The following is a 13,260-nucleotide window of genomic DNA, read 5'->3' as shown; positions in this document are numbered from 1 at the left end:
AATTCTGGTATGGTATGTGTTCATGTCCATTATACTGTCAGGTTTCATTCAAAGAGAGTGTTGCAGACATCACGTATGTCATGTTTTCTTGTAATTCTGGTATGTGTTCATGTCCATTATACTGTCAGGTTTCATTAAGAAGGAAATTAAAATACTTGATAAAGATATTTGGTGGAGGAATGGTGAAAGGTTTATTTAGTAATATATTCTACAAAATCCATTTTCAAATTTTCATCATGGAGTCCTATTTTGCATTACTTTATAACATAACAAATATCGTATAAACTTGGGAAACAGCAGAATATCCAGTGACTTTAGATGGTTGTGGTCATGTTCCAGTGATCGATTATACTTGTTGACAGTTGATCGGTAAATTAGACTCCACCAATGTACATGTAATTGTTGATTATAAAAATACATAATCAATTGACACGGAAAATGTTCACTGCATGTATGTGTTCCTATAGTATAGACGATGGAATTCATGTAAATTTTCTTGGGTTTTCATTTGTTGCCATTTGTACATTTTTACATCCAACAAGTGCCCCACAACTGGTATATCAAAGGCTGTGATATGTGCTGTCCCATCATGTCTTTATGGAAAGTGCATATATAAATAATACTATACATGAGTGGCTGTTAGATACCATTTATCTTGCAACAAGTTGTTTTAAAATGTATCTAATGAGCGAAAGCGATGTGGATATGTTTTTGAATTAGTTGTAAGATAAATTATATCTAACAGACACGAACTTTAATGTAGTATTCTATTTTTTACATATCTTCAAAAACCAGGTTTAAAATAAATTCAAACGTTATTTCCTACTAAAACTTATTCTTGGTCCTTGTAGTTACCTTATGCGTCACTTATATATCAGGATAACACATACACTACAGAGTAATCAGTTTCAATAATGGTTTTGTTTTTGATGGTATGACAATGATGACCTAGTCGTCACCTAGGAGCAGCCAATTGTATGTCTTTAAATTGTTGCCACATGTACATGTTAACAGTATGGTATCAAAAATAGCATTCATTCATTTGAACTTATTTTCATGCTTATATCCAATTAAGGTTCAAGCACGCTGTCCTGGGCACACACCTCAGCTATCTTGGTTGTCTGTCCATGACAGTGGGTTAGTTGTTAGTGAGAGAGAAGAGGGTGTAGCGGCCTTACACCTACCCATTGAGTCGTTAAAACTCGCTCTGGCTGGGAACCGGTACCAGGCTGTGAACCCAGTACCTACCAGCCTTACGTCCAGTGGCTCAACCATGACACCACCAAGGTCGGTGAAAACACCCAAAACAAATGGGTGAGTAAGAAAGTTAAATTGGCAATCTGTGATAGGTTCTTTCCTGGTGAACATGGCAATAGATGCATAGTCCTAATAATTCAAATGCTTTTTAAGTCCATATGTTGATTATCTGTTTAGGCTGTGTAATGTTGTGTGGCTTTTTTTTCAGACACCGAAGCTAATGATTGGGTGGAACACATTAAAAAAGAAATGACAAGCTTGTCATCATTAAATGGTAGGGATTCTGTTACTTGTATTGTTACAGTAAATGTTTCACTTTCAACTGCTGTATTTTTTATTAATACATTATTATTATAATTATATAAAATTTTATGGATGGTGTTAAACACAATTAGTACATGTAATGTTAGGGGCCTTTACATAATTATTAATGTTAAGAGTTACTGTTTTACAATTAATAATATACACTAGACAGTTTTTAACAGGAATAATACATACTTGACTAACAAAATGTTTTGGTAATTCTATATTGAGTACGGTAAGCTTTTCTTTGTTTTTATAGGAAGGTGGGGAAAAACTGTGTTTATATAACATTCTGATTAGAAAATATGCAATTACAGTTCCTTCGGCATACCACACTACCTTGGCAATGTTACAAACATTATCAATTTTAAGTTTGATGCATAATTTACCCTTAAGGTAGCAAACCCTAGTTTGATTAACTACAAACCAATAATGTGTTTGGATAAAGTTACGATAGAGTGAAACAGGACTCTTTGATGTTGAAATGGGAAAATACCCTTAAAAACTAGACTAGAGCTTGTCTTCATAACTGTTACTTCTCAGAAGTACACACATTTTTAAAAATATAAAAAATACATTTCATGGTATTAAAAACACCAGGATGACTTGAAACACATCTAAACAATAAAATCTAAGGAATGTCTGCATGATTTCAATTATCAAAACTAGCTCTAATGGTGAAGAATTCATCATGTCGTTTAAAAACTTGTGTCTGCCAGTTTTATGGCACTGAGGAAAGTGCTACCATTATACATGTACATTGTCCATAAATGTATTTTGTGTATTTCCATGTGCTAATATTTAGGAATACCCATTGTATGATAACCAATTTGAGCAATATGTTTTCTTTCTTGCAGATGAATTTCCAGTGTATTTAGTACCAAATCAATTTCTCACAGTCAAAGGAGAAATGGTGATGCGTGTACGTGGAGGATGGCTGTCACTGTGTGACTCCAATAAGCGCATAATACGTGAATGGGAGTTGACTCGGATACGGCGTTACAAGGAGGAAAATATAAACACTTTTTGGATTGAATGTGGCAGGTACGATGAAAACTATGTTCAATGTTTGACTGTTTATTTTTTTACCTGTTCCGATGCCATATAACCGTAAATAAAATGTGTTGAGTGCATCGTTAAATAAACCATTTCCTTCATTTCCTTCCTTTTTACCTGTATTCTTCTTTGAGAGAATGGCCTCGGGTTGCTGCCATTGTAGGATCATTTTGACTAACAGCCTTTTTGGCAGCTAAAATTACATATTGACTGTATTTTCTTGTTTAGATATCAGTATTAGTACATGCATTGTGTTTTTGGTCATGCTTTTGTAGCCCACGCTGGATTTTACATCCAAAACATTTGACCGAAATTTAAAAATAAAATAAAAAATATATATACAAATGTATATATAAAAATAACAAAAAAATGTGGGGTTTTTTTACACACCCATTGGTGAGAACATCACTAGTTATTTTTGATAACACATACTGTTAACAAATATACATATGATAACATTTGAAAAACATATGCTTGGCTGCTCCTAGGTGATGACCAGGTCGCCAATGCCATACTATCCAATGAAAAACCAGCACTGTTGAATCGATTACGCTATGATGTACCAGCCAGATAACCTGAAATTGACTTGTCTGTGATGCACAAGTTAACTACCAGTGCTAGGGCCATACATATATGTAGGTTTTAGTTGGAAAAGGCATTTTAATTTATTTTGAACGTGGTTTCTGAACATATATAAGACATAGAATACTATATTCAGGTCCATTAGATACCATTTATCTCACCACTCGTTTAAAAAAGTATCCAACTTGCTTTCGCTCGTTCGATATGTTTTAAAACAATTTGTTGTAAAATAAATAGTATTTAATGGCCACTCATGTAGTATATTCTCTATGTGTATATAGACTCTGATATTCTAAAGATCAAAGCACTCGCTTGATGCACAATCGGTTTGGGATCGATCCCCGTCAGTGGTCCCATTAGACTATTTCTTGCTCCAGCCAGTGCACTACGACTGGTACATCAAATGCCATGGTATGTGCTATCCTGTCTATGGGATGGTGCATATAAAAGATCCCTTGCTGTTAATCGAAAAGAGTAGCCCATGAAGTGGCGACAGCGGGTTTCCTACCGCAATATTTGTGTGGTTCTTAACCATATGTCCGACGACATATAACCGTAAATAAAATGTGTTGAGTGTGTCATTAAATAAACCATTTCCTTCCTTCTAAATATCAATGTATTTTAAATTAATATATAATATGTTAGATGTAGTATTCTCTACGTGTATATAGACTGATATTCTAAACATCAATATAGTTTAAATTAATATATAATATGTTATATGTAGTATTCTCTCTGTGTATATAGACATTGATATTCTAAACATCAATATAGTTTAAATTAATATATAATATGTTATATGTAGTATTCTCTACGTGTATATAGACTGATATTCTAAATTAATATATATGTTATATGGGGGCCATTCAACAACTTAGAGTAGTTGTTTTTTATATCCTCCCCCCCCCCCCCATAATGCTTTGTAATACTAAGACCAACCCCCTCCCCTCTAATAATACATAATACTTGGCAACACACACCTGTTGCTTTCCCTATCATGATGACATAAGTTGAGCAATATTCTTGGATTTTCTGTTTGTGGTTTGGTTTGATTTGATAATAAATACTGGATAAAAAATCTTATTAAAGAAGAAATTATTAATGAATGGTTTCATCTTTTCATGCACTTCGTACTTAAAAATCAGACATTGTTTTGAAAACATTACAACACAGCTGACAAACCCTTCCTCTTCCTTCATTATGTTTTGTAAAGCAGCCCATGATGCCACAGCCACCCACAGTGTTATGTCACTGGTGTAGGAACCGGAGTGGGGGGAAGGGGAGCATGTGCTCCCCCACTTTTCAGTGATGGTTTATATATATTTATATATATATATATATATATATATATATACTGTAAATCATGAAATTAATGCGAGCAAGTAATTAATGCGAGCAAGTAATTAATGCGAAAAATGCAGACGAACACATCGACGCAATAATAACTTGACGCATTTTGTTTAGTCTCATTCCCAATACAAAAAATGTGCAGGATTTTACTATAATACTTCTAAATAAAATAAAACTTTTATAATATAAAGATGAAACAAAATACAAAAACTATTTTTGTTAAATGTCTTTTTGTGAATACTTCCAGAATCTTTCTTCGTTTCGATGTTGCCATTCTATTTTCACTTTCCTGGAATATCATAGCGGTTATATAATACAGTGATGTTCCAAATGGTCGACCCACCAGGCGATTAGCTTCAGATTATGTAGTAGCTGTGAAAACAACTACTGACTTCTTTTAACATGAAAGATGAAGCCCAAACAATATAATAACAACACAACTGCGTTTTTTATGTGATGTGGACTTTTGTCCGACGCATTAATAAAAATACGCATTTTTGTTCACTCATGTACGGACGCAATAATATCATGACGTATTAATTACATGATTTACAGTATATATATATATGTGTGTGTGTGCCCCTCTCCCTACTTTTTGGCACCTTTCTACGCCACTGTACATGTTAGTAATTGTTGAACAGCCCCTTTTAGTTGTTACAAAGGCTGTTAGTAAAACATTTTACAATGACAGCAGACTTTGGACATTCTCTTTAAGTTGTGACACACCAAATATGGTTCTGTTCAATGCATATCAATTAGCAACAATGCATTATTTTCTGCCATCGATATGCCGTCGTTGATACATCGCCATTGATACACCACTGTTGATACACCATTGTTTATACACCATCACTGATACACCACTGTTGATTCACCATTGTTGATACACCACCGTTGATTAACCGCTGTTGATTCACTGTCATTGATACGTCGCCACTGATACACCGCTGTTGATACACCACTGTTGATACATCGTTGTTAATACACTGCTGCTAGATTCACCATTGTTGATGCACTGCCATTGATACACCACCGTTGATTCACCACCATTGATACACCACCGTTGATTCACCATTGTTGATACACCACCATTGATTCATCACCGTTGATACATTGTCCTTAATATACCGCCCTTGATACACCACCTTTGATACACTGCCGTTGATACACTGCCTTTGATACTATACCACTGTTGATATGCCGCCGTCGATACTCTGCTGTTGATACACCGCCTTTGATACAACACTACTGTTGATACACCGACGTTGATTCGTCGCTGTTGATACGCCATCATTGATACGCCGTCACTGATATGCCATCATTGATATGCCGCTGTTGATACATCGCCTTTGATATGCTGCCGTTAATAAGCCACCGTTGATACACCGCTGCTCAATGCAGATCAATGTAAATCAATCCAGTTTTGGCTGAGACGCACCAAATACACTTGCGAGAGTTTGTATTGTTGGGAATTTCAACAAATGAAATTTAAATCAACCTGAATTATAATATATTTACCAATGTACTCTTGACACACTGCAATCAAAATTCAAACTAACCCATTAGCATGCTGCTAAATGCACACATATTTGATGTGTTACAACCCATATTAAGATCAGTGCACATTCATGTGCTTTAAAATTTGATATGTCAGTGGTAGTTAATTTAATGATTTCAGTATATTTATTGTACATTTGTACATGAACCTTGTATCAGCCGAAATGTTAAGTATTTTTGGTCAGTAATTCCAGTTGAATAGTTTTCCGTAATTAAATAAGAAAAAGAAAACAGTTTTGAAAATAACAAAATTGTTGTAGTTTTATGTACAATACTTGCCCATATAGTAAAGAATGTTGTTGTATGCTCTCGGAATTTGCAGTTATGTTGCTTCATGTTTCGTTTTTTTTTTGCATGCATACAAAATGGAGCTCCAACTAGAAGAGACAGATTAAGAAAAGAATAATCAAATATAGAGTTTAGTAGAATAAACTGATCAAGACAAACTTCGTGATGACAAATGACATTCTCACTACAGAAGTGTGGTTCTATTTCATTATACATGTATCTTTACCAATGTTTTTTTTTAATGAATTTCAAGTAAATAATAGGAATGTTTTGTTTGTTTCCAAAACACTTTTCCTTTTCTGTTTATTGACTAAAAACACAATTTGCTAGCAAGGTATAGATTTAGAGAATAATACAATGCAAAATGAATACTGTTTTAAATGAGTGTGAGGTAAATGGTGTCTAAAGAACACAAATGTGGTATTCTCTTTCTTACACTGCCTCAAAAACCAGGTTTAAAATAAATTTAAATAGCTTTTCCAACTGAAACGTATTTAACAGAACTCGCACGGCAGTTAATTTATGTCTCACACAGTAATCAGTTTATGATTAATTTACATATCACAGAACAATCAATTTTAGTCGTCCTTAATTTATTGGATGGTATGGCTGTAGTGACAGGGTCATGACCCATAACAGCCAATCAGAAGTGATCTCTAACATATCTTGGAGATGATATTAATCTACAGTGGATCAAAAGAAAGAAAGAAAGAAATGTTTTATTTAACGATGCACTCAACACATTTTATTTACGGTTATATGGCATCAGACATATGGTTAAGGACCACACAGATTTTGAGAGGAAACCCACTGTCGCCACATAGGCTACTCTTTTATGACAGGCAGCAAAGGATCTTTTATTTGTGCTTCCCACAGGCAGGATAGCACAAACCATGGCCTTTGTTGAACCAGTTATGGATCACTGGTCGGTGCAAGTGGTTTACACCTACCCATTGAGCCTTGCGGAGTACTCACTCAGGGTTTGGAGTCGGCATCTGGATTAAAAAACCTATGCCTCGACTGGGATCCGAACCCAGTACCTACCAGCCTGTAGACCGATGGCTAACCACGGCGCCACTGAGGCCGGTACAGTGGATCATGTCTTACATGGTTGTGTAAGATCCTGAGATAGAAGGATTAGATTTTTATTTTTGTATTAAGTCAGATCACAGCAAACTGGATTTTTTAAGAAAATTATTTATTTCATTTCATGTCAACTTATTTTCTTGCTTATTATATCCAATTAAAGTTCAAGCATGCTGTACTTGGCACACACCTCCACTATCTGGGCTGTCTGTCCAAGACAGTTAGTTGTTAGTGATTGGTGAGAGAGAAGAGGGTGTAGTGGTCTCATACCTACCCATTAGGAGATTATAAAATATTGATGCTTTTATTTAGTTTGGAATGTTTAGGTCCTGTATACATATGTTGCAGAACGAGCGAAACTGGTGAGGGAAAGATGACATTTACATCCACTGCTGCACATTGCATATTGGAGAGAATTCACGAAGAGGCAGTGAACCTGATCAAGAAGTCAAAGCCTCCTGCCTGGACAGCTCAAGAAAGAAGTATGACACATTTGCATATTCTCTGTCTTTATAGAGTTACCATAGATCTGATGGTCGTAGATTTGATTCAGCACAAGACAGAAGTATATGACATATTTACATAGTCTCGATCTGTCTTCAGAGTTACTATCCCAAGTGTGTGATGGTTGTAGGTTTGATTCAACACATATTCTTTCTCTTCAAATGAGGTGTGTCTTGATCTGTTTGGAATTTTCTTGATCCAGCCAGTGCTCCACAATTGGTCCTGTATACTAAGTGCTCCCAATAGCTGCTCTTCTGTCTGTGTTAATGTGCATATAAAAGATCCTTTGTGTGCTGGCAGTGAATTTGTTCTCTCAATTTTTAGACCTGACACATGTGATGTAATCACCTTATTATGTTAACCTTGTTATGTGGCTGGGATTTAGCTCAGTTCGTCGAGTGCTCGCTTGAGGTGCTTGCGTTGCAGGATCGAACCACCTCTGAGGATCCATTCAACTGATTTTGTTTGTTTTTTCGTTCCTTCCAGTGCACCACAACTGATCAAAGGTTGTGGTATGTGCTTTCCTGTCTGTGGAAAAGTGCATATAAAAGGTCCCTTGCTACATTAGGAAAAATGTAGCAAGTTTCCTCTGATGATGGTGTTATAATTACTGCATGTTTGACATCCAATAGCTGATGATTAATTAATCAATGTGCTCTAGTTGTATTGTTAAACAAAACAAACTTTAACCATATTATGTTCACATCTATCAGCGGTGGATTGAAAATGTATTTGTATGACAGACCTCCCCCCACCCCCAACCCACCCATTCCCAGTAGCATGGCCAGTGGAACTTTCATGTAAAAATGTATTATCACACTAGTTTCATCTATCCCGGATCAAGCTTCTGGCTATCCAGAGACGGGATCCAGGACAGACATGCTCGAAACCGTAGTGGTATAGGAGCATGTTAAAATAGATCACACTCGCACTATATATATATAGTTTCATTTATTTGTACAACTCTGTACATCACGGTTTCAAAATTGCTAAGGACTCCACCTAGTACTAGTTTAACTTTTTAGTCCAACAAGAGAGGATTATACGTTTGGTCTCTGTCTGTATGTCTGTATGTCAGTCTGTCCAACTGTCCATCTGTTTCATTATATAGTTTTCAGGACTTTATTTCTACAAGTAGCCCAGTGGTAAAGCGTTCGCTTGATGCACGGTCGGTCTAAGATCGATCCTCGTCAGTGGACCCATTGGGCTATTTCTCGTTCCAGCCAGTGCTTCACAACTGGTGTAACAAAGGCTGTGGTATGTACTATCCTGTATGTGGGATGGTGCATATAAAAGATCACTTGCTGCTAATTGAAAAGAGTAACCCATGAAGTGGTGACAGAAGGTTTCCTCTCTCAATATCTGTGTGGTCCTTAACCATATATCTGAAGCCATATAACCGTAAATAAAATGTGTTGAATGTGTCCTTAAATAAAAACATTTCCTTCCTTATTTCTACAATGTCTTGATATATTGAGCTGAACGTTTGTGTATAGCTTTATCATGTAGAGTTACATACTTTGATCAAGTTTGATATCATGGCCATTGGCCCTTTTTCGAGTGTTATGGCCCTTTAACTTAAGGAAACGTGAAAATTTTTTGCTTTTATTGACCGTATCTCAGAATAAAAATTCAAAATAGCATAGGCCTACATGTGCCATATCAAATAGTGAAATCATTTTCTTCTCATTTCATTTTAGGCAATTTATCAGTACAAGTTCCCATTGGTGTGAACAAACAACCAATGTTAAGATGTCCAACCAAACCCGACTATCCACTGGTGCATCAACACTTTGTTTCTGAGCCTGATGTATCAGATTTTGCAGGATATTATCCTAAACAGGTTGATAGGCAGCCTAAATTCCAAAGACCTTTGCTGTCAGAAAGTACACATAGTTCCAGTCCACAGGACAATTCATGTACTGATAATATTTCTACTGCCTGGTCTACAAAAGGTGGAGAAATCCCTCGTCAAGATGACCAGAGAGACAGTGGCTATTTAGATTTGACGAGTTTCCAAAAGAGTTTTATGTTGCCATCACCACCACCCATTGCTGATGACATTAACCTGTTGGACAGTACACAGAGTCCACTGCGACAGAATGAGCTGCAAGACATGGAGGTATTTTCTTCACAGAGTTCTGCAGGGCCTGGCAGACGTCGATGTTTCACCGACCCTAAGCCAGAGGGTATTCCAGAAGCTGATGTTCAGTTAGATCTACCTGGAGATCACATGTGTCGTCCACCACCTGACAACACTGACTCTCGGTAAGAGGGTATTCCAGAGACTGATGCTCCGTTCATTCTACCTGGAGATAACATGTACCACAGGCTGGACAGCGTGCGTCGTCCACCACCTGACAACTCGGCTGCTGGGGAACCCTGAACAGAAGTTGCCAGTAAGACTGAAATTCCGGACTTAAACAAAACAAACTTCAAATTATATTAGGCTGATGTTATAACAATTTAAAAAAGCCAGAATGTAATCCAGTGGTAAAGTGCTCGCCTGATGCACGGTCGGTCTGGGATCGATCCCTGTCAGTGGGTTCATTGAGCTATTTTTCGTCTCAGCCAGTGCATCATGACTGGTACACCAAAGGTCATGATATGTGCTATCCTGTATGTGAGATGGTTCATATAAAATATCCCTTGCTACTAATGAAAAAATGTAGCAGGTTTCCTCTCAAAGACTATATGTCAAAATTACCAAATGTTTGACATCCAATTAATAAATCAAAGTGCTCTAGTGGTGTCATTAACCAAAGCAAACTAACTAACTTCAAAAAACATGTGTTCTTTATACATTGATCTAATAAAGTTCAACAATTTAAGGATTGTCTGTTATTTATTTTACATTCATCAAGGTATGAACAAAACCAAAAAATTATTATGGGTAATAAATAGGATATTTAACTCGCTACTATTTCATATCATGTTTATATCCATCGTGAAATAATTTTCATTGTCACTTGCTAAAGCTCGTGTATCTTTTTTTGAAGTTACCTCCTGTTAGTCCAATGTATTTCTTATTTGTGTTAATAGTGTAGACAGTTGCTTCATATATCACGCTGTTTGATAGGCATTTTCCGTTCAGTGGGCATTCTTCTATTTTTCTGCAGTTACACTGTATTTTGTTTATTTCCGGGTCACTTGTCTGTTTTATTGTTTTTACATTATGACTTTTAATGACTGATCCAACATTGTTCATGCAGCTGTAGCTCACTTTTACTGTATTACTGTTAAAGATTTTGTGGTATTTATTGTCTTTTGGGAAGTTTTTTTTTTATTAGTTCGATGAAGATTTTTCCGACTTTGGTTTTTACATTTTTACTGTATGGGGGTTAAACCATAATATTTTTCTTGAGCATTTTTTTTCTTCGAGGTCAGGGTTTTATCTATTTTGGGTTTGTATTCTATTGTTTCAGTGTACATGTAGTTGCTGGCATTAAGTGCTTTGTTGTAGTGTGGTGCAGCTCCTGAGAATATTTCATTGCTTGAAGATAACAGTGAAATTCGGTCACTTGCTGTGTTGGGGATCTGTTTAATTATGGCCGGTAGGTGGTTTGAATGCTTACTCACATATAGAGTGGTGTCATTCTACTTCATGGAAGGTGTGTGTGTTCCATCAGTCAAGTTCATGGTCACGTCAAGGAAGGTGACAGACTTCAGATCTGTGAGAATGACACCACTCTATATGTAAGCATTCAAACCACAAATACTATATATGTATGCATGTATGTATGTATATATATATGTATGTATGTATGTATGTATGTATGTATGTATGTATGTATGTATGTATGTATGTATGTATGTATGTATGTATGTACGTACGTACGTATAGAACGTTGACTAACTTACTGGTAGGTATAACTTTGACTAAACTTATTGTTACTGTAATTTCAAATGTATACAACACTGTATACAGAAAATGTCTACACTGCTATTGTATAATCATATCACCTGTGCATTATATACCAGTACATAATTAAATTTAAAATGTTTTGTAATAATCAACAAGAAATAAAAATTTTAAATGTATTGGTAAATTATTATATGATGCATCTCTTGTTTATACCATTATTATAATAATAAAATTTGTTTTGTTAAAAAATGGTGTTTTGTTTCACATTGCAATTAAAAAACAAAGATGGAAGCATTATTATGTGCCTTTCAAATCTTGCAACCATTTGGTATGTATAGTTACTGTATTATTTATCCCATCCCTTTTTTTATTAGTTTTATTCTGCATAATTTGTTTGCAACCTGGCTGCATAAAGGTATAAACTTCGGTTATCTGCCTTTTCTTTCTTAAAGGAGGGGACAATTAAGGCATTTGGCCTGGTATGCATATTCAACAATATATAATGCACATTATTGCTTAATATCAACAAGTATAATCGTATAGTTAATTAATAAAATGACTGCTATTATATATAACGGGCGCAGCCATTTTGTACCATCCCAGTGAATACGCCCTCTGGCGAGCTGGTGGTTACGTAATACCTAATGTGTCACGTCAGGAATTAGTCTTCGAACTGAAGAAACAAAACATACCTGATTTTTGCAGATGCATCGCAATGTTCTGTAATTATATCCACCCTAGTAAGCCAGCACCAATTATATATTATTTTTCAATACAAAATAAACCACCACTGTCAAAGTGTTGAAATAACTGTATTATGTTTTGTACATAAAATAACCCACATACTGAAACAATAATAGTGTTTTCTTGGTTAATTGGTCTTTTCTTTCCGTTGCCTCTCTGTGGTTCCTGATTGGCAGGTGTATATTCAGATGGTCCCCAGACACTGTGTCTAGACACAGTAAAAAGACATGCCTCTTTTATGAAGATCACAGGGTATTGTGTGATAACAGCACGGATACACCTCAAATCGTAATGATCATGCATTACCAACTGCCCTGCTTTATTACTATAAGTAATTCTGTAAAGCCCTTAATTAAGTAGACTTTACCATCTAAAATCACAAAACTGACCAATTACGTAGTCCCAAAGAAAAGAAAAATATCACTTGGGTATCGTGAGTGGTAGTTTTTTCTCGAACGTGCCCTACCAATAGGCCTAATAGTATGCATTTTTTCTTTGGATTTTTAAAAAAAGAAAAATACTATAACTCCATTTCGTTCTATTGATGTTACCTGAAATATATTTAGTTAAATAGTTTATTATACTATCAAGTCATTTATGTTGTTTTACAAGTCAGGTTGATGAAAGCGAAGCGCCTTGTCATAAATCAGGGCATTTGTTTACACTGT

General features: G+C 35.6%; 1 protein-coding gene across 1 annotated transcript; it reads left to right on the top strand.

Moving 5' to 3' along the window:
- Positions 1 to 1,177: 1,177 nt before the first annotated feature.
- LOC121388484 lies at positions 1,178 to 10,299 on the top strand. Its single transcript, XM_041519837.1, has 5 exons — positions 1,178 to 1,314; positions 1,466 to 1,531; positions 2,418 to 2,604; positions 7,828 to 7,961; positions 9,684 to 10,299. Exons 1-5 carry the CDS (start codon positions 1,311 to 1,313, stop codon positions 10,253 to 10,255), a joined length of 963 nt encoding a protein of 320 aa, XP_041375771.1. The 5' UTR covers positions 1,178 to 1,310; the 3' UTR covers positions 10,256 to 10,299.
- Positions 10,300 to 13,260: the final 2,961 nt, after the last annotated feature.

The sequence above is a fragment of the Gigantopelta aegis genome, chromosome 14 (assembly GCF_016097555.1).
Source record: "Gigantopelta aegis isolate Gae_Host chromosome 14, Gae_host_genome, whole genome shotgun sequence".
NCBI classification, from domain to species: domain Eukaryota; kingdom Metazoa; phylum Mollusca; class Gastropoda; order Neomphalida; family Peltospiridae; genus Gigantopelta; species Gigantopelta aegis.
Note: the sequence above shows the minus strand (reverse complement) of the source record. Positions and strands in the feature narration are given on the sequence as shown.